Source organism: Pinus tabuliformis, chromosome 4_1 (genome assembly GCF_031772625.1).
Source record: "Pinus tabuliformis cultivar Carrire ecotype Pingquan chromosome 4_1, CPIR1, whole genome shotgun sequence".
Classification (NCBI taxonomy): domain Eukaryota; kingdom Viridiplantae; phylum Streptophyta; class Pinopsida; order Pinales; family Pinaceae; genus Pinus; species Pinus tabuliformis.
This window is the reverse complement of record NC_142303.1, coordinates 418,476,579-418,499,660: the sequence shown is the minus strand read 5'-3', so window position 1 is coordinate 418,499,660 and position 23,082 is coordinate 418,476,579. Positions and strand designations below refer to the sequence as shown.

At 39.3% G+C, this 23,082-nt stretch overlaps 1 protein-coding gene across 2 annotated transcripts in view; it reads left to right on the top strand.

Moving 5' to 3' along the window:
* Positions 1–23,082, top strand: part of ISA1 (isoamylase 1) — a 255,664-nt gene that overhangs the window by 127,283 nt on the left and 105,299 nt on the right. For both annotated transcript variants that reach the window (XM_089419849.1, XM_089419848.1), the window contains 3 exons: positions 11,667–11,738; positions 11,912–12,038; positions 12,461–12,547. In XM_089419849.1, the coding sequence (XP_089275975.1) occupies positions 11,667–11,738; positions 11,912–12,038; positions 12,461–12,547 (286 nt within the window). The remainder of the gene's footprint in view (positions 1–11,666; positions 11,739–11,911; positions 12,039–12,460; positions 12,548–23,082) is intronic.

Sequence of the window (23,082 nt, the reverse complement as noted above, 5' to 3'; positions counted from 1 at the left end):
GCTCCAGGGGATGAGAGCATGATGTGAACATGTTAAATTTGGAAACTAGGGCCAAACATCACTTTGGACAATGCTTATGAGGCAGTTGATATTTTTCTTGGATTCCTCTTTCTGAGAGGAGTAGGATTGATCTAAAGATCATCCCATTTTGACATGTACAAATGAAGTTATGAATTTATTTTGATTATGGACAAATTGTCAAGGTCGGCCAGCCATCAAATTAGCCTCGTCCCCTTCAACGTTGCATATGAATACAAGGTGCCTCCTCCTCATTTTGGCATCTCATCTCATTGATCTTGATTGGGTACGGATTTTTGGGCCTCTCTCTCTCCACATGTGCAAAAGGAAGACTGTCTTTTCTAGCTGCTGTGTTGACCAGATTTGGCAGAAATTTCAGGATGCCGAAATTTCAGGAGACCGAAATTTCAGGAGGCTGACTTTGACCAGCGTTGGCCCTATTTGACTTCGATTTTGTGAGGGAGACTTCTATTTGGGCAGGCCGTTGTTCTGGGCACAAAAATCGAGGCAGTTTGACCTCTGCATTGACCAGCGTTGATTGCCCTAATTCAGGTTGCTGCATTGACTTTTGTTGACTAGATTTGACTGGTTATTTTCAGACTATTTTGGGCTGCATTATCTTGCTGTTGGAGGTCGAGTTGACCAAGGTTAACCGAGCTGTTTTGGAGGTCAATTTCAGCCTTGTTGACCAGCGTTGACTTTCTGGTTAGGGCTTTCCGTTTCTGCTATTTTGATTGATCAGTCTAGGCATGTGAATATTGTAAATTGTACTCTATCTCTCTATTGAACTTTTGAAGAACTATAAGAAGAATTGATCAAAGGTTTCCCCACATTGGGGTTTGTCCCCGGCTGGTGCCATATCTTGTGTTGGCTTGTCTTCTACTGTTATTGTTTATGTTTTATCTGCATTTTACTATCATGTTAATGTGATTGTTATACTAGATATGATATTGGGCTAATAAAGAAAATTGAAGTAAAATTTCTCTAAGCATAAAACATACCATTGTTATCCTAAAATTAACATGGTATCAGCGTTGAGGTGAAGACAAAGCCCAAGCAAGAGTGAAGAGTAATCACTAAGAGGAGCAATCACTACTCAAGAACAAGTCTCAATGGCCTACACATCCTACTTCAAGTCTGATGATAAGCTTCATGACAAGTCTGATTATCATGCGTGGAAGATGTCTCTTGATTTGACTTTAGAAGAGTAAGATGTCATGGATTATGTGCTGGGAAAGATTCCAGAACCTCCTTCAAATGCAACAGTTGCTGCTAAGAAAAAGTACAAGAAGGGTGAAGTCAAAGCCAAGAAGATCATCAGGGATTCTATTCATAAGCACTTAGTTGCTTACATCTCCGATTTGAATACATCAAAGGAGATATATGACAGGTTGGTTAGCATGTTCAAATCTAGCAATGCAAATCAAATTCTTTTCCTCAAGAACAAGCTGGATATAAAGAAGGGAAAAGGTGAGGATATTCAATCCTACTTCATGAGGATTACCAAGATAAAAAATGATCTTCTTTTGATTGGTGAAGCTACTGCTGACAGGGAGCTCACTCTCATTGCCCTTGGAGGTCTTCCTCCCGAATGGCATGTGTTCAACACTACTATTCTCAATAACGATAGAATTCCAGGTTTTGAAGAATTGCTGACTAGATGTCTCAAGAAGAAACAAGGATGATGTAATTGGAGATGCCTTTGAATAGGAATAATCCTATCACATTCTCCACTCATGGGAAGAGGAAGAACAATGTAGGTTCAAAGAAGAAAAGTCAAGGAAGACCAGGATTAAAAAATGGAAGGAAGGGGAGATACTTCGTTTGCAACAAGTTTGGTCACTATGCCAGGGAGTGTCCAAATAGAAGGGACACATCTCATGATGATGATCACAATCATTCCAGGGGCAACAACAACAATCAAAGGAATGGCAGGTTCAACAACAAAGGGAAAATGAATGCTTCTGCTACTCAACTTGGAAATGATCGAGCTTCTAAAAGAACAAGAAACTCCAGGTATGATGAGTCTAATGTTGTAAATTCTAAGCAAAAGGAATTTTATCTTATATCTGCCCTCTCTACTGCCTCTCCTTCGGATACTTTGGGAAATTGGTTGATTGATAGTGGTGCCTCAAGGCACTTCACCGGGTACAAGGAAGCTCTTTCAAATCTGATAGAGAAGGATACAAATTTGGAAATTATCCTTGGAGACAATGCCACCTATCCTGTGAAGGGAGTTGGGAATGTTACCCTTCAATTGAATCAAGGTAACACCGTTCATCTTCAAGAAGTACTATATGTACCTGATCTAAAGAAGAATCTAGTGTCTATCTCGGCGATGGAAGACAAAGGATTCAAGGTGGCATTCATCGATGGAAAGGTACGTGTGTGGAAAAGAAATTTCAAAGAAGCATTTACTCTTCGATTCAGGGTTGACAGTTTATATCAAGTTGGAGGAAGCCCACTTGGAGACATGTCTCACGACACATCTCTTCAATCCGAACTATGGCATTGGAGGTTTGCTCATCTTCACTATAAGGCTCTACCCGATGCAAGGAAGATGGTTATAGGTATGCCCAAATTCAAAATAGAGCATGAAGGTGTATGTCAGGGATGTGTCGAGGGAAAACATACAAGGGGACCATTCCCCTCAAGTGATAGCAAGACCACAAACATTTTGCAATTGGTTCATTTTGATCTATCTGGTACGTTGCCTGTGACATCATTAGGAGGATATTTATATTATGCTCTTTGTGGATGACTTCTCTCGCAAAACTTGGATATATTTCTTGAAGAAGGATGAAATATTCCCATGGTTCTGTGCCTTCAAAGCCTTGGTGCAAAATCAAACAAGGAAGAAGATCAAGATATTGAGGATCGATAATGGAGTCGAGTATGAGTCAAATGAATTCAATGACTATTGCAAGGACGCTGGCATTAAGATTGAGACTACTACTGCATATACTCTGAGCAAAATGCTGTTGCTGAAAGGAAGAATCGTTCTATTATAGAAGCCACTCGTGCCATGCTTCATGATCAAGGACTTCCAAAGTTCTTATGGGGAGAAGCTGCCAACATTGCTATGTATCTTCAAAATCGATGCCCTCATCAAGCATTGGACTCCAAAACTCCCGAAGAACTTTTCACCAGTAAGAAACCTGATGTTTCTCATTTTAGAATTTTTGGTAGCCTGTATACTTTCATGTGCCGAAAGAAAAGAGAAGTAAATTGGAGGCATCTGGGAAGAAAGGAACTTTTGTGGGCTACAGTGACACTTCCAAGGCATATAGAATCTATGTGCTGGTCAAAGAGAAGTAGAATTGAGTCATGATGTCACCTTCGATGAGGATGCTGCCCTAAGGAAGATTAGCAACCTTCCTATTCCAAGGAAGGACAAAGAAGCAGATGCAGGAAATCAGGGAGATTCGCAGGATGAGCCGATGCCCGATGTTGAAGAACCGATGGATCACAGTGATCCTCCTCCTCATGAGCCCTCTTCCTTTAAAAGGAGACCCTCATGGCTGAGGGAAACTCTCGAAGATGCCGAGAGACATGTTGCACCGAGGGGGACATTTCGTGAAAGCAAGAAGCCTAATAGGTACCAAGGGTACTTAACTGCTATGAGCACCATTATTCAGTCTGAACCTTGCTCATTCGAAGAAGCTGTGAAGCAACAAGTATGGAAGGATGCTATGAACGAAGAGTACGAGTCAATTATGAAGAATGATGTCTGGGATGTGGTCCCTAGACCCCAGGACAAATCTGTTGTCACCTCTAAATGGCTCTACAAGATCAAGCATGGTGCTAATGGAAGTGCTGAGAAGTTCAAGGCCAGATTTGTTGCTCGAGGCTTCTCTCAAAAGGAAGGTGTAGATTATGATGAGATATTTGCACCCGTTGCTCGCTACACCACCATCCGTTCGATTATAGCCCTTGCTGCCTCGCAAGGATGGAATCTACACCAAATGGATGTCAAGATTGCCTTCTTGCATGGTTCACTTAAGGAGGAAGTCTATGTGGTGTTACCTGAGGGGTTTGAAGTTCAAGATCGTCAGACACATGTATGCAGGTTGAAGAAAGCCCTCTATGGGTTGAAGCAAGCACCCCGGGCTTGGTATGAGAGGATCGATAGCTATTTGATGAAGCTGGGATTTACAAGAAGTGAAGCTGATCCGAACCTTTACTTTAAGGTTGAGAATGATAGACCTCTCATCTTGGTACTCTATGTGGACGATCTCTTTCTGACAGGTGCAAACCCTCTTATTCATCAATGTAAGAGAGAGTTGGCTTTCGAATTTGATATGAAGGACCTAGGACTGATGCATTACTTCCTAGGGTTGGAGGTCTGGCAAAAGCCAGGGGAGATTTTCCTTTCTCAAGGAAAATATGTTGTGAAGCTACTTGAAAGATTTGGGATGGTGGACTGCAAGTCCGTGACTACTCCGATGGAACTTAACTTCAAGAATTTATGTGGAAGTGCTGTCGAGCCCGATTTGGGAAATCCTTCTGAGTATCGTCAACTCATAGGGGCCCTGATGTTCTTGGTGAACTCTCGTCCGGACATATGTTTTGCAGTGAACACATTGAGTCAGTTTATGGTCGAGCCTCATCATATACATTGGATTGCTGCCAAGAATCTCTTGAGATATCTCCGGGGCACAATCACTTACTGACTGAGATACACTGCCGGGAATGTGATGCTCCATGGTTACTCTGATGCAGACTGGGCTGGCAGTGTGGTGGATCGCAAAAACAGATCAGGATGTTGCTTCTCTATAGGTTTTGCTTCAATATCATGGATGAGCAGGAAACATAAGTCGGTTGCTTTCACCACTTAGGCTGAATACATTGCTGCTAGTTTGGCCTCCGGTGAAGCTGTATGGTTGAGGAAGCTCTTTAGTGAGCTATTTGGACATGTGCTAGATACCACCGTGATTTTCTGTGACAACCAGAGTGGGATTCGTCTTTCTGAGAATCCCGTGTTTCATGATCGCTCCAAGCATATTGATATCAGGTACCACTTTATCTGGGATATGGTACAACGGGGAGCAATAAGGCTCCATCATATGGGGACTGATGAGCAGGTCACCAATATTCTTGCGAAGCCCATCGGGAAGGTCAAATTCTTAACCTTCCGTGAACAACTTGGAGTCGTGGAGAGACCCTCTTATGAGGGTCTTGTATGAGATGGATAATGAGATCTGGGAGCTTCGGGGGGCTTGGGGTACTTCTTGGAGCGATGAGCGACCATAGGGTGACTCACCCTCCCCTAGTGGTGCGCTGTGTATAGGGTGAATGGTTCACTGTCCCCTGTGATACCCCATGGTGGCATATGCATACGTTGAGTGGTCCACCTTCCCCTATGGCATAGGAGCAGGATGAATGGTTCACCTTATCCTGCAGGCACATCCTACCCATGCAGTCCGGGACTCATGGGAAGTACCTCTCATCTCGCTAATGAGTAGGGAAATGAGGATAGGGACCATAGTACTATCGATGGATGCATCGTGTGCTACCGTACTCCCTATGCTAGGATGTTGATATTGATTTGTGATCAATGGAAACTGAATATGGGTCAGTTAAGAGTGGTATGACACATTCTCTGTTGTTGGAGACTGACTTCGGGTTAGTAGAGAATGGTATGATACATTCTCGATCATTTCTTCTTTCTTCACCGTTCAACAGAGCAGTGCAGTGACAGGGATGGTACACATTGTCAGATAGTTTGGCAGGTGATGTTCTCCCTAGTTGAGAGGGAGTGTTAAATTTGGCAACTAGGCCAAACATCACTTTGGACAACTCTTATGAGGAAACAAATATTTTTCTTGGATTCCTCTTTTTGAGAGGTGTAGGATTGATCTAAAGATCATCCCATCTTAACATGTACAAATGAAGTTATGAATTTATTTTGATTATGGACAAATTGTCAAGGTCGGCCAACCATCAAATTAGCCTCCTCCATCCTTCAACGTTGCATATAAATACAAGGTGCCTCTTCCTCATTTTGGCATCTCATCTCATTCATCTCTATCTCTCTCATCTTGATTGGGTACAAATACCGTCTTTTCTAGCTGCTGCATTGACTAGAGGAGACTGAAATTTCAGGAGATCGAAATTTCAGGAGACCCAAATTTTAGGAGGTTGACTTTGACTAGAGTTGACCCTGTTTGACTTCAGTTTTGTGAGGGATACTTCTGTTTGGGCATGCCGTTGTTCAGGGCACAAAAACCGAGGTAGTTTGACCTTTGCATTGACTGCACTAATTCAGGTTGCTGCGTTGACTTTTGTTGACCAGATTTGATTGGTTATTTTCAGACTGTTTTGGGCTACATTATCTTGCTGTTGGAGGCTGAGTTGACCAAGGTTGACCGAGTTGTTTTGGAGATCAATTTAAACTCTGTTGACTAATGTTGACTTTCTGGTTAGGGCTTTCTATTTTTTTTTTTGTTTTGACTGATCAGTTTGGGCAAGTGAATATTGTAAATTGTACTCTATCTCTCTGTGTTGAACTTCTGAAGAATTATAAGAAAAATTGATCAAGGGTTTCCCCACATTGGGGTTTATCCCTAGCTAGTGCCATATCTTGTGTCCTCTTGTGTTGGCTTGTCTTTTGTTGTTATTGTTTATGTTCTATCTACATTTACTATCATGTTGATGTGATTGCTATACTGGATATGATATTGGGCCAATAAAGAAAATTGAAGTAAAATTGCTCTAAGCATAGAACATATCATTGTTATCCTAAAATTAACAGAATGATATAGCAGTGCATACCCCCTTAAGGTTGGGCAGTTCGTCGCCCACTAGGGGTTGGGTAGAGCTCATGTTGGATTTTGTCCACATGCTAAATTTGTATGCCCCGGCCATCTTTTGTATTTTATGGTACATTTCCTGTTAAGGTGGCCAAATTATGCTTTTGACTTTCTTTTTCGCTGCATCAACCTCCGGCGCATCGTTCCAGGCCCGACCCAAATTGTGGACAAGGGGAGGGGGAGGTTAACTCCTTGTGGACTCGGATGGGAGACATGTGAAAGGGGTCATAATGAGCGGAGGGGAGTGATGTATGTGGTGTCGGGAAGCGGGACTTTGCAATCAAAATTAGGATTTCCCATGTAGTGGCACTCCTACTAAAGGAGATCCCATTGACTAGGATACAAGGTTAACCACCAAATTGAACAAAGGGGACAAGAGTACAAACCAAGCCCATTCTTTTTGCTGAATCCCCCCATTAATCCATGCCCAAAAGTGTCCATGATAAGTAAGCATAAGTACCCAACTACATAATGAAAGCCATACCTTCGAGGTTGGAAGGCCCCCCTTCAAACATACGATTATAATAGATGGACGAGGGAACAAAATGGTTGCCTTAGGTGACGGAGATGGTGGCACATCGAGCTATCTGGTGGTTGCAAGAGGCTGCTGGATGTCGACTGAGGACCATCTAAGAGAAAAAATTCTCCTATGGGTGTCACCCACAAGTTGTGGGTAATAGGACTAAAATGTACAATTTGCGATAAGAACCTGTAGGAATGTGTTAGGTTATTATGAAGCCATAAAAAAAAATAACTAACAAAAATTAACAAAAATACATGAAAAAGAAACATGTATTTAATAGTCCGATAGGAAGAAATGTAGAAGTAGAGAGAGAAAGTTCTGTTGAGCATCTCCATATCACGATGAACATGTAGTAAGATGAGAAGATTACATGACATCTCAATACATTAATCACTGAAAAGGTGTTCACGTATTGTCTGATGATTTTGTTAGGCTAATAACCAAGGCTGAGAGGACTTGTTTGGGTAAGCTTAGGGGAGCAGTAGTCTTCATCAAAACTATTCTAATATTTAGGCTGAAAGGGAGGAATCTTGTGATAAGAGCCTGATCATGAGGGGACAGGTGCACAAATCTGTGCTGGGCACAAGAACTCCTTTGTGCCTTGTGGGCGGACAACTAGGGCCTAAGTGAGTCTTTGCCCTTCAGCTCATTGACTCGGTCCTTGCTAGGTTGAGCACAAGATGATCCACACCTAACTTTCCCTCTAATGGGCGACTTGCAAGGTCTGTCATACAAGGTTCACTGCCTTGTGCATGTAGAATGTGAGACATCTTTGGGCGGTATAACAGATAAAGGTACTGAGTAAATGGGGCATCTGAAATGAAACAATTTTCACATTCAACCTGCCCCATGTGGCATAACTATCAAATCTACTTTGCATTCAGTTTATTCTGGTCCAACTTGATTTTGAGATTGATGAAAGAGTGACCAATTGTGTGGGTATGCTCTGGACAAACATTGAGACCATTCCTTAACTGCAGGAAATGTTTGGAATATGAGGCCATTTTGGGGTCCAGATCGTGAATGGGAGTTCTAGGAAGGATGCATATATCATCTATAAAAGTTTGTTGCTTTTGTTGTTGATCATATCTTTCAAGCAAACCTTTTCCTTCCTCTTGTATGCCTAATTGTGCTATTTTTGAATCATATCTTGAAAATCCTAGGCTACAAGCCTCACCTTATTGGCCTCTTCGTAGGTACACTTTTCCTTATCACGTAGAATTGAGCCTTGTTCTTAGACTGAGTACCTTGACTAACTTATTGAAGTGTCACCTTTGAACCTTTGACCAAGAATATCATTTAGGTGACCTATATTGGGAAACCTCCCATGCGGTGAAATTCCACTAAAGAGCAGGAGGTGGAGTGTTGAGGTGACAGTGGCACCCACCTGATTGTTATGGCTTTTGTATGCCTCACAAGACTTGCTAGATATGGAGGCACCAATCTCCAAATGGGGCACACAGTAGATTGGTGGAAATATCTAAATGGGAGGTGCAAATTTTGGTAGGCCAGCTGCAATTCCAGGTTCTTGAATGGCCAAAAGCCATAATTTAGGGCAATGTTCCAAAATTTTAGGACCCAAAAAACTGTCGATAAAAATGCCAAGATGGAGAACCATGTTGAGTTAGTGGAAGTGGTGTGTGGCCATCGATTTCCACCTTGATCAATAGTGTAAAAGAAACGATGGAAAATGTATGATTAGGATATGGGGTATGCTATTTACCTTGATCTGTCGTAGTACTTTCTGGCCTAAGTGAAACCACACTTACCTAAGCACATATATATCCCTCCGTGATAGATGAGGCAAACTGATACAATCTTTTCTTAGTTAATAATCTTATTAGTTCAAGTCTGATGTCTAGTACTTTCATGACAAGTTAGAACCTATCGACAATACATATAAGGAAGGAATTGACACATGAAACAACTGAAAGAGATATCATCATGAAGTACCATCTACTAGCACATATATGATGTGAAGTGTAGGGCACAGGAGCTGATATACAATGGTAGAGTCGATTTGAAAGAGCTCAGGCATGTATTTGATGGAATGCAATGGAAGAATAAGTCTAAATCTGAAAGGATAAGCAAGGGATCTCATCAAAGCAGTAGCATCACACCCAAATGAATGTGTCTCTTAGGGCAGTTACCCAAAAGGCAACAGGTTGAACCCATAGTTTTAAAAACCGGTTACCGGTCTAATCGGCCGGTTAGCAAGCCCGCCGGTCTAAACCGGCCAAAAAACCCGGTTTGAATGCCCATTTCTTCATTTTTTTGCCCTAACCGGTGAAAACCGGCCGGTTTTAGGCACGCCCACCGTAAAGTTAAAAAAGCATATTTTTCACTGTGTTTCAGGGGTTTTGGGGGGAAAGTAAGGGTGTTTCAACCTTAACAATGTTGGCAATTAATGGTAATGTTAAATTCTTAAAGTAAAAGTGACATTTCTTTTAATTTTCATTTTCATCCTTTTACTTAAATTTTTAAATTTTAACATTACCATGAAATGACTTAGGATGTTTGAGAGTGGTTTTGACCTCATTGGATTTCATATGGAGAAACTAGAATTTTAGATTTCACTCAAAATTCAGCAGACTTAATGGTTTTCAGGATTTCATGGTTTGGGGGTAAACAATAAAATTATAAATGCAATTGGAGCTCCAAATGATGAGCAAAACTCCTGATCTAGACCCCATTGTGTTGGACGATATTGATCCAACATCAAAATGGGTGGAGGAGACTGAAGAACCTCTGTTTGAGGCTGATTTTGATATCGACATGGCTTTAGCGGGGGATGACGCAAATTATGTAGTGGCATCAGAACTAGGATCAGTAGCGGCATCAAGGAAAGGCAAAGAACCAATGGAAGGCACTAGTCATGCAGGTCGACAAACTCGTGCTTCCATTAAGTCCACTTATATTGTCATTGGTGGCATTGACACTGAGGTTGCAGATCAGGGTAAGACATCCTCAGACTCTGAACCAGATGATGTCTATGTAGCCCTTGATGATGATCCTGTGTCTAGTAGTGGTGATGAACTTGATGATTGATCATGTGTACATTGTAGACTTGTAGTAGGCCAATGGCCTCATAACTTGCAGCATTGTTTTTGGACTTTATAGGCCATTTAGAGCCTCATTTCTTATGTATTTTGCTATTTTGTCGATGATATGTATTGCACTCGGTGCCATTTTGATATATTCACCTTTACATGGTATATAAATGAGCAAAATTTGCATATTTTGTCTCTATTGGCTTGGAATCATGGTTTTACATCTTAAAAATAGTTTTGTTTCATTAAAAATTAATTATTTACTGTATTTTTTTAAAACTGGTTCGTTTAGACCAAACCAGTCCTGGTTAGACCGGTTCCGGTCGGTAAACCGGTTCATTAGGTGGACCGGTCCGGTCACCGGTTCTGGTTTTAAAAACTATGGTCGAACCCCATGCTGGAAGAGTTCTGGCTGGAAACCATCCCCATGTACTGCTTGCTGGTGCTCATAATCTGGACAGCCCACAGCCCTCTTGATGTATCTAAAAGAAAAATGTAGTAGGAGGTGGGAGGGACCTGGACAGGTAGTTGGTTTGGAAGGTCACAGAGAGAACAAATTGTCCTCAGAGAAGGAATTAATGGATAGAAAATTTAATTTAACTAGGAACCCTTCTTAATTTGTTTTCATATGAGCTCTTCTAGGCTTGTATTATCATCTTTATTAACAACTGCAAACTGTGATTGATCAACTATTGAATAATTAATGAGACTTGAGTGTTTTTTTCTTTATCTTGACATCTTTTCAATCAATGCTGGTTTTCTTTCATTTGAGTTTTCATTCTGTACTAAATAAGCATCTTCAATTCATTTGCTGTTTTTGCTCCTCTCTTAGATCAGCTATATTAGTGTTCTTTGTTAATAGCATGAAGTTTTTGTTATGAACTTAAATCACAGACTATTGAACTAGTAGAGCTTAACAAGAGTGCACCAGATTCTCAAGTGATTTTATTTTCTCCAATTCTTCTCTTATAATCGTAACTTGATTTTCATTTGGTGCAATGGTGGCCATGTTAACTTGGTTCATTCGTAGTTAAAATCAATGTGATTGTATTATTGTTTATTTGGAAGAGTTATGTTAGACTTTCCCTCTTAACTCAGAAGGATTAGTGATTATGCTTTTTGTGTTTGATATGGATAATGTGCTATTGGAACATATTAGTCAAGCTCTGTTTTGGTGTTTCATTCTTCTTGTTTTTCCATCCTTTGTTTTGGGAGGATAGGAATCGGGATGCAACCTGTTAAAAGAGTTTTTGTGTGTGGCAGGTATTGGGTTATTGAAATGCATGTTGATGGTTTCCGCTTTGATCTTGCTTCCATTATGACAAGAGCTTCAAGGTTGGCTTCTTTAAAATATTTCTAAGATAAACTTTATTACTATAGCTTTTATGACTGCTACGTGGGGTTTATTTACAAATATCTTTTCAGTTCATGGTTGTCAGTTTTGATACCTATCTTTTATGTGTGCTTATCATCTATAGAAAATTGACTGTTCATTTATGGTTATGAAGTTTGTGGGATGGAGCCAATGTTTTTGGAAATGATACAGAAAGAGATTTCTTGACCACTGGGACCCCTCTAAATGAACCTCCCTTAATTGATATGATCAGCAATGATCCAGTCCTTCATGGTGTCAAGGTAAAATGCATGTCTACTTTTTCCCTAATTTTTTTATTTATCTTTATTACTTATACCGATTTGTTGATTGTTCAGCAATCAATATATGTTTAAAATAGTGGATGCAAACAATTGCATCCCGTGCATTGCTGTAAATGAACTCAATAGCAACTAACATAATCTTATGTTTGTGTATCTTGCTATTCACTTAACGTCAGGTATATCTTGTACTTTTAGTGTTGTAGAATTATTTGCACTGTTGTGACTGCACTTTCTGTGGAGAAAAACAGGAAACCTTCTTACTCTTTTATTATACTTTTCCCTTCTTTCTTGATTCTCTAGTAGTTATGATAGTTGGGAGACTCTGCATTTGATTAACCTATTTTCAGGGACTTGCAATTAACAACTGTTCTTTAATCAGCAGTTCTTGTTGTCTTGAACAGCTCATAGCTGAGGCATGGGATATAGGTGGCCTTTATCAAGTTGGCAGCTTTCCACATTGGGGTATATGGTCAGAGTGGAATGGGCAGGTAATTTAGCTTCCCTAAGTTCCTCGTGGATAACATACTATTCCAATAGTGGTTTGATTGGCTGACTTTGACTTTAAATTTCTGATTAAAATGCATATGTTTATGATTATTATGTTTGCCAACTTGGCATATTGAGATATTCTAAGTTGGTCTTGTTACTCCTACCGCCTACACCTACTTACAAGTCAGTGAGAAAAAACCTTCAACCCCACAAGGTGTGGTTGGTGGCAGAGAACTAAGAGAAGGGGCTTTCACACTAAATCCCTTCTCTCTCCGTTTAAGCTATCTTTTATGTTAGCTATGGGGGTGGTCCCTAAATGGAAAAATAAGTTAAAGAAATGTGAGGTTCTAGGAGAGGTGTTAAAGTGAAGGTGGATTACTTTTAAGAATTATGAACAAAATATGATATGAGCAATAAAAATCATTAACATGATAAAACTATAAAAACCAGTGCCTTAAGATAAATTGCTCAACAGAAATGAAAGATACATTTGCTCAAAACAAAAGTAGAATGCTTCCAACAATGAAAGCAAAGCAACTCTGAAATGGAAATAGAGATGTTAGCACGATAATTGATACAAGATATAAAATGTTTTCAAAATATAATCAAAGCCTAAATCAAAGCATATAGAGATATCTTGCAAAAGGAAAAACAATTAGTGTTCTACTTGCAAAAGGAAAATGCAACAATGCTTGCCAACATAAAATATTCAACAATGACAAGTAGAATGGACAATTGCAAGTAAAACCATAAGATGTATTAGCATGAGATGTACTTATACTAGATTTGGATGCAATTAGTCTTGGTTATTTTTAATCTAAAATGCTTAATCTAAGTGAGAAGTTTTCCTCTTGAGCTCTTACCAAAGGGTAAAAATTGGGGTGATTGTAAGAAAGAGGGGGCGAGGGCACGAAGGTGTCATTAACGATACCAGTCCTCTGAGTCTTATGAGCCAGCATGTGCCTTCGTCCCTACAAAGGGACAAACCACCTTCATAACTGTAGGGTCACACGCTTTGACCTTATTTCGTACCAGATGGAAGAACTTTCCAAGAAAGCCTTTTCCCCTATACTTTCTATCAACCAAGCTTATGCTTAGAGGTTAATTTTAGTGAGGATGCAACTATACTAAAATGCCTAATCTGGTATGCAAATAAGTTTTCCAAATAGAGATTTGCAATGCATTCAATATAATGGAAATACTGCTCAGAAGGATAACTTGGATAGTTGCTCAAGATAATGCAAGACACATAAGCTTCATGAACATATAAGATTGTAAGTTACTCAAAATAATTGCTTTGACAAATGATAAACCAATATCCCACTCAAGCAAAGAAGCTTGAAGTTTATGTGCTTGCAAAATGAACAAATAAATTAAATAAATGAGCATGTAAACAAATGAGGCTATTGTGAGGCCAACATGAAGCAAATGGTTAAACTTTGCTACTTGAAATTAGATGCTTTGCATAAAATAAATTGCTTCCAAAAGTAAGATTTAGAATTTGTACTTGAAAGCTAAACTTGAAATGGCAAAGCATGAAAATAAGTAACAAAAAACAAATTCAGAAAATTAGCTTGTGAAGGTGATGTGTTAATTTTAAGGCATGCAAGATGAAAAACTTATAAAACAAGCTCAAAATCAAACCACCCACATGTTCCTCCTTTTGCAAAAAAGGAGAAAATGATGCCTTGGGTGAAAACCCAAGCTCCCACAAGAAAAACTAAGCTTTTATTAGATGTTACAAGATGAGAAACCTTGAAGAGGTCTCAAGTAAATCTTCAAGAGGAGTCTTTACAATTAATGGGGCTTCTCAAGATCTAGATCCCCTTCTTGAAACTCAAATTTAGAAAATGAAATAAGTCTAATGAGAAAACTCTCAAGATTGAAGAAGTTAAATGTCTCTTGGTGCCCCAAGGTTTGGCCTCCAAAGGTGAATGAAATGTAGCACAAAACAAGGAGTCAATCCTCTTCAAAAGCACACGGCCTTGCCAAATAGCAGTCCTCCTCTTTATCCACGACTTCCTTCAAAATATCAACTTTGAAAGGGTAGAGAGGTCCTACAAGGAAAAGTGTTAGAGTTTGTGTGATCCTTCCTTGATGCTCTTGTCACCAACACTCTACCTATGGGCTGCAAGATCAAGAAACAAATTATTGTAGAGAGAAGATGAAAACAATTAAATAAAATACAAATAATGTACAAGAAACCAAATCAAGTGACGGGAGTGAACCCCATCGCTTGTTTTAGTTTAGAAAAACTCTCAAATAACTAATATGAATCAATGAAGCATTATGTCAAAGATTTAAATTTTTTAAAATGATTGTTTGTATACAAGCTATGCCCAAATGAATCTCTGCAAGACACTTTTTGTAAGATAAACTAAGTGAATCCAAATAACAAATGAGAGTTCCTTTGAATGGTGCTCCAAGAGTGGGTTGGTCTCCCAAAGATTTCCCCTCACGTTTTATCCAACAAAAACTCTTCTACAATATTCAAATAAAACATTAGTCCATATAGATTTAGATAAGCAAACAATGAATTGAAACTTTTAGAAATTCCTTTGAAAATAAACTAGAACTTTCAAACTTTAGAGTCTACTTTCAAATCAAATGCTAATACAAGATAGCTTTGCACTAGCAAGTTTACAAGAATATATGGAAAATGAAATAATTCAAAACATAGAAAGATTATACCAATAGCTCACAATGCATCATGCTCCAAAGGAAGAACACCCATGAATGAACCCCCAAAGTTTTTTTATTGATATTCTTGAAAAATATACAAGGTAGCAGTGCTTTCATAAGCACAAGAGCTAGTAGACAATTGATACAATATGAGAGCCCACGGCCTTATTATATAAAGAATGTAGAGTGATTAAACAAGTGACATGAGGTGACAATCCCCAAGAGAAATTCGAATTTGTTGAATGGAGCTCGAATGCCAAGTGTAAAAATCGATTTCTAGCAAGTGGACATCATTTTTTTCTTCCCTTATGTGCCAAATTCGAATTTTATGGTGGAATGACAAGTGTAGATGGGTTGTAACCCATGTGGGGACAATTTCACACAAAATCCTCCACCAAATATTCTCCCAAATCCTCTTAAATGTGCATTAACTTCACAAATTCGAACTTCCAAGTAAACAACTTTTTCATTTAATGCCAAAAATTCGATTTTATTTGATCACATGTCTTTTCCTTGATTTTAGGAGTCCACATCACCTTGGGACTTCACTTTAAATCCTCCATAATTTTCCACCTCATTTCCACAACATTTAACATGTGTGGATATTTATTTTTCTCCATTTATTGAATTTCTAACTTAATTAAATGTTAGATTTCCCACTAAACTTAGGAAAAGTGGGTTTTGAGGGTTCAAAACACATTTTTAACCCCTGAAAGTGTGTCATAGTAGAAAGTTGAGGGTGAGAGGTGCACATTTTATTACTTATACCCCCTACAACTTCTCTAGACATCACTTATTACATTACAATTACAATTTTTATTGCAATTTCCGCAGTACAGAAAATATAAAAAATAAAAAAATGTCTACCTAGACCTAACCAAATTCCATGAAATGTTTTGTGTGATTTAGTATGGTAATATACATCGACTCTAGACACTAAAATGTGTTAGGGGGCTCAACCTTCAAACTGTCACTTCGGCTTTGGGGTAAAAAGTGAGTGAAAAAACCTAGAAAATTATCTGCGTTTATAAAAGAAGGGATAATTAACCAGATAAAAAGACACTCCAAGGTGTACTTGTTTGCTTATCGAGTCCCAACATCCTAGGCCTGTTACAGACTCAAAACTCATCATTACTAGTATCACTTATTACAATTCTCCACAGGGTGTGGAATCTGGGTACAAGAAAGATGATGAGAAATAAAAGTAGAGTTTGAAAACTCTTATTGACTGATGATATCTGATGGTACAAGTGTCCTTTTGGATCATCCTTGGGCATGGAGTTTTCATATAATAATCACGTGCCACTCAAGTGGTCAACATGTCTGATAGCCCATCAATTGACATCACCCATATATGGTGGTTAAGTTTGTGAGCATCTCGATAACATCCCGATTTTATCTCGAAATCACGATTTTTTGGCCTCGCCAATGTTTGCCGATATTTGCCAATATTTTGATGGTATCTTGATTTTGCCGATGTTTGCTGATTTTTACCAATATTTTTATGATTTTTTGGTTTTCCAGACCCTTGCCGATTTTATCTTGATGCCGATGTTCGCAACATTGGGTTAAGTATCTGTATTGATTGCTAATGTGACATGTTCTCCTATATAAGTATGTGCAAAGTGAGAAAGGAGCTCACATAAAATTAAGCGAAAACCATTCTTTTATCATTATATTAAAGAATTGTCTTAATAATATAGGTGAAAAGCTTTGTGCATTTGATTTGAAGTAGATTGGACTTAATAGGAAATGGACCATTTAAGACAATGAAGCCAACTGAGATTGGGAGATGTCAAGTTCTTTGGAAATCTCACTCTTCATTTGAGACTATGGTGGTGTGGTTTTGGCCCTCAATAAAAGTTTAGCTATTAAAGATGTTAGGTTTTGTAGCTTGGCCATGTGTTCTAGTCTCGAGAGGTGTCATTAATGCTAGGAACATAGAGGATTTAATTATCTCCAAGCCCATGTAATTTTTCATAAGGGAAATATCTTAATTATGTCAATTAGTGATTTTTTAATTATTTCCTAAGTCTAAACTTAGGGAAAGTGAATAATTAATTGACATTAGTTGGGATAAGATCGATTTTCCTCTAGAAGCTTGTAGAAAGTTTCTAAGTTGATCTTAGCCATCGATTGGATCAAGTGAACTTCTAATCGTGGCCATTCATTTGTGAATGAGAGATTATAAAGAGAATCGATGGGCAACATTGGAGATCATTCGAGTGGGTGATTTTTTAGAGACACCAGGAGGGTTTCAACAACAATGATTGAGAAGAAATTTGCCGGAGTTTATTCTTCACAGAGGTTTCTAGTTTCTGAGTGACAGAAGGAGGCCGAATTATTTCTGTGGGAGGCTGAATTTTCCCGTTCAAGTTTGCTAGTTTACCAGTGCGAATTGCCAGATCGAATTCCTAGAGGCAGTGCGAGTTGTCGGGAAGGGAAAATTGAGTTTCTAGTGGCAGTGTGAATTGCTAGGAAGGGTAGTGTGAATTTCCAGAGGCTGCCAGATTGTCAGTGCGAATTGCTAGGGGCTGCCAACGAGAGTTCCAGTGGGTAGTGCGAATTGCCAGAGAGGGCCAAGTTGATCTGCAAAGGGAGACAGTGAAATTTCTTAGTTCGATTTGGTCATAAGTGAAGATAAAAATATTGTCGAAGCTTTGCCAGTGTTAGACAAGCAGTTGTAATTTCTCAATAGTAATTTTTTCTGAAGATATTAATATAAACCCTCAGATCTGAAAACTGGTTTTCCCCACATTAGGGTTTTTCCAAGGACATTTGTCCAAAAATACTTGTGTTCATTGTGTGATTGGTTTCTCACATTTTTTGCTGCAATTTTTATTTTGTGAATGGTGTTGTTCATGTTGTTATTCATTACTTCCAACAAAAGAATTAATTTGCCATGAACAAGTAATAGGAAATAATTAACTAGGTTAATAGCACCTTCTAGGTAGCTAGAAATTTCACATGGTATCAAAGCGGCTACAATGTTGGGGTTATTTTTATCTGAGCACGAGGGTTTCAAAGGAGAAATCAAAGGTTTTCACATAGACAGATCTCTTCAGATTTATTGGAGTTTATTGTTCGAGGGTTTCAAAAATGGCTTCGATTAGATTGAGGAATTAGGACAAACTTGATGGTGCATCAAACTTTGGTATTTGGAAATCCAAAATTTTATTATTGTTGGAGGAGCATGGAATGGAGTATGTTATGATAGTTGTTGCTGTACCGACGAATGCGGCATAGTTATGACCTATCGCAAGGAGGATGCCAAGGCTAGGCGTATTATCCAAGACAGAGTTATGGATCACATCGTTGCCCATATTGTAGAATTGGATACAACAAAGAAGATGTGGGATGCCATCCCGAAGTTGATCCAAAATATTACTGTAAACAAAAAGTTGATCCTAAGAGAGAAGCTAAGAAACACGAGAATGAACAAGGGAGAAGGCGTAGTTAGCTACCTTACTAGGGACAACTTAGTCAAGGACGAGTTAGCAACTGTAGGAGAAAGAGATGATGATGAGCTTGTGAGAACTGCTCTAAATGGGTTCTCAAAGTAGTGGGATGTGTTTATCCAAGTGATCAATGGACAACATGAAGAGCTTAGGTTGAGCCTTGTTAGTGACAACAATAGTAAAATCCAGAAGCGTGAGGACGACGAGAATGTTGCTCTTGCGGGGAAGGGCAAAGCCAAGAAAGGCTCAAGTAAAGGGCCTAACTCCAAGGAGAGAAGAAAACGAAAGACGTGAGTAAAATCATGTGTTTTGGTTGTGGTCAACAAGGACACTATGATAGTCAATGTCCGAACAAGAAGAAGGGTGATAAGAAGAAGAAGTAGCAGACAACAACTTCAATGAATATTGACAAGTTATCTTCAAGACTAGAAGATGAGCTTGCTCTAATAGCTTGTTTATCTAGCTTGACCACCACAGGAGTCTGGTACATAGCGAAGAATCACACTACACCTAATTGCCCTAGATTCTTCAATAATCTCGACCGTTGAAGTCTCAACGAGAAAAGTATAAGGAGGAGGCTTGGGGTTCAGTTAGAGACACAAAGAGAGATTGAGGAAATCGATTTTTTGAGGTGAGAAGTTCTCAGGAAGAAAATCGATTGTGGAGATCTTGCAACAGAGGGGCAAGGATAGTTCGGGAATACTGACAGAGAGGCAGAGAGAAGCTTGTGGAGGCAGTGCAGCAACTAGGAGGACCAACGCTGGGCCAATCTGGGCCCACGCAGTTTTGACACAGAGCTAGAAGGGTCAACGTAGAGGAGAAAGCTGCCTTCCATGCAGAAAGCCAGAACTGCTGGGGAACTGTCGGAATAGCCGGGAAAGCTAACACAGTGGGAAGAAGTGACAATGCAGGGCTAACGCAGGGCTTATGCAGGGCTAGCGCAGAAGTAGTCGGTGTTAGCCAATCTTGCTGCTAGATCAGCCGGAATTTGCTGGGTGAAGTGAGGTAAAACTCACTTAGATTTTTTGCCATTGTATTTCTCTGTCACTGGTTTGCCGGGAGGGCTACCGCCATTTGTATTCAAAACTATTGCTTAATAATAGAAAACCCTCAGAGGTGTTGCACCAGTTTTCTCGCATTGGGTTTTTCCGGGGACTATTTTGTCCAAAAATAACTATGTCCTATGTATCTTGTTCTTTGCTCAGTTTTCTGTTTCATGAAGTCAAATTTAAGTAGTGTAGGTTGTAGAAGTAATTTACTTCAGTATTTAGAAGAATAACTTGATGAATGTAATTAAAATCAAGTAGGTGAAGTAGATTCAGATTTGTTGCAATAGGGGTTCCTTGGGGATAGGAATTTTCACACAAGGCATATAGCATCTATATTTTTGGGAGTAGGAAGATCATCATGAGATAAGACGTAAAGTTCTAGGAGGAGAAAGCCTACAGGAGATCTCATAAGTTGCCAGCAGTTGATCAGAGTCAACGAGTAGAAGCTTTAAGGATTGGACAAGAAACTCATGCTCAGGGCACTAATACGAATACAATGACTAGTAAGAGCACAAGTATAGGTGTAGAGGAGAGTTCATAGCATATGGAAACAACAATAACAGGATGAGTAGCTTGAAGTTCCACCCACCACAAGTGGGAGAAGGAATAGAGAGGTGCTTCAGGCGTCGAGAGATGCCCATGAGTTTGTGGGAACTCCTAGATTGAGCACCAGGGACACGAAACTACCAATGAGATATTCAGGGTACAAGGCATTGATGAATGAGCTCATTGACAATCAGTTTCTAGCTATTATAAGGCTACACAACACTAAGTGTGGCGAGATGCAATGGTGGAGTACAACTTTATCATGCAAAACGATGTTTGGGAGGTGGTGCCTAAACCATCGGATATGACAACCATTGGTTCCCGCTGGATCTATAAGATCAAGGACATTGGAGATGGTAGTGTAGAAAAGTTCAAGGCAAGGTGCGTAGCCAAGGGGTTCTTTGAGAAGGAGGGAATAGATTATGAGACATTTTCTCCAGTGGCTAATTATATTTCCATTAGGGCCGTAATCTCATTTTCAACACAGATGGGATGGAAGATCCATCAAATGGATGTCAAGACGACGTTCTTGAATGAATTTATATAGGAGGAGGTGTATATCAAACAACCAGAAGGATTTGAGACGTATGGGAGGGAGACCCATGTATGCAGGTTGAAGAGAGTGCCATACAGAATCAAGCAAGCTCTCAGAGCATGGTATGGTCAGATTGATAGCTACTTGCAGGAAATGGGCTTTGTGAAGAGTGAGGCAGATTCAAACCTCTACTATCTTATGGTTGGAGGTGAGCCACTCATTCTTGTGTTATATGTGGATGATCTATTTTTGATTGGGTCACTAGGGCTCATAGAGGACTGCAAGAGGGACTTAGCAACAAAGTTTGAGATGAAGGATTTGGGGTTGATGCATTATTTTCTAGGTCTAGAGGTGTGGCAGACAAATGGGGAGATCTTCCTTGGTCAAGGGAGATATGCTATGGAGATCTTGAAGAAATTCAAGATGTTGGATTGTAGACCCATGTCTGCACCTCTTATAACCAACTGGAAGAATATCAATGCTTTAAAGTAGGAAACAATGGGCCCCACCTTGTATAGACAACTTATTGGCTTTCTTATGTATTTGGTCAACACAAGGCCAGACATTTGCTTTGTGGTCAACACTCTCAGGCACTTCATGGTGGAGCCAATGAGGGTGCATTGGACAACAACGAAACATGTGTTGCGACATCTATGAGGTACAATTGTGTATGGGTTGAGGTATACTGAGTGTGATGGTGTCAGGTTGATGGGATATACTAATGTAGATTGGGTAGGTAATGTAGTAGACAGGAAAAGCACTTCAGGGTGTTGCTTCAACATGGGATTAGGGGTTGCCTCTTTGTACAACAGGAAGCAAAAGTCAGTTGCATTAAGTTTTGCAGAGGCATAATACATGGCAACCATGCTAGTGGCACTATTTGGTCAGAAGATGGAGTCGACCAATATCTACTATGATAATCAAAGTTGCTTCAAGCTATATGAGAATCTAGTGTTTCATGATAGGTCGAAGCACATCGACATCAAATACCATTTCATTAGGGACTGTGTACAATGTTGATCAGTTCGACTATAATATGTTCCAATAGATTAGCAGGTTGTAGACATTTTGATGAAGGCCTTGGGTAAAGGAAAGTTTGTTTTCTTTAGGGATAAGTTGGGTGTTGTGGAGAACACCTTCCTTGCTAAGAGGAAGTGTTAGATTTTGTAGCTTGGATATGTGTTGTAGTCTTGAGAGGTGTCATTAAGGCTATGAACACATAAGATTTAATTATCTCCAAGCCCATGCAATTTTTCTTAAGGGAAATATCTTAATTATGTCAATTAGTGATTTTTTAATTATTTCCTAGGTTTAAAATTAGGGAAAGTGAATAATTAATTGACATTAGTTGGGCTAAGATTAATTTTCCTTTCGAAGCTTGTAGAAAGTTTCTAAGTTGATCTTAGTTATCGATTGGATCAAGTGAACTTCTAATCATGGTTATTCATTTGTGAATGAGAGATTATAAAGGGAATCAATGGGTAGCATTGGAGACACATTCTAGTGGGTGATTTTTCAGAGACACCATAAGGGTTTTAGTAGTAGTTATTGAGAATAAATTTGTCGTATTTTATTCTTCACATAGGTTTCTAGTTTCTGAGTGATAGAAGGAGGCCAAATTATTTCTGTAGGAGGCTGATTTACCAGTTTACTGGTGCGAATTGCTAGATCGAATTCCTAGAGGCAATGTGAATTGCCAGGAAGGGAAAATCGAGTTTCTAGTGGTAGTGCGAATTGCTAGGAATGGTAGTGCGAATTTCTAGAGGTTGCTAGATTGCCAATGCAAATTGCTAGGGGCTGTTAGTGGGAGTTTGTTGCTTTTTTAGTAGCTAGGTTGACTAGAACAGTTTTTCAAACTGATAACAACTACTTCAAATGATGCAATTTGACTTCTTTAGAGCATTTCAATCATTAAGTAGTTATACTTGAAAATTTCAACTATTGAGATTAGAAGAGTAGTAAAGATCACAGAGAAACCATAAAACATGAGACTCCAAAATTTCTTGGGACAAAATCCCACAAGGGGGAAAACCCGGTAATATTTCATTATGAGAGCAAGAGTTCAATTCATCAAATTGTGCGTCAGAATATTCCATAATAGACATAAACTAACCATCAAGATAACCTCCCACAAGTGCCAAGTCAATCTTCAATATGCCAAGACAAACTTCCTCAAATTTGGTCTCCAAGAGTCAACACCAGGTCTCCAAGAGGGCCTCTTCCTTAGTCTCAGAATTTCAGATCATCACATAATTATAATATCA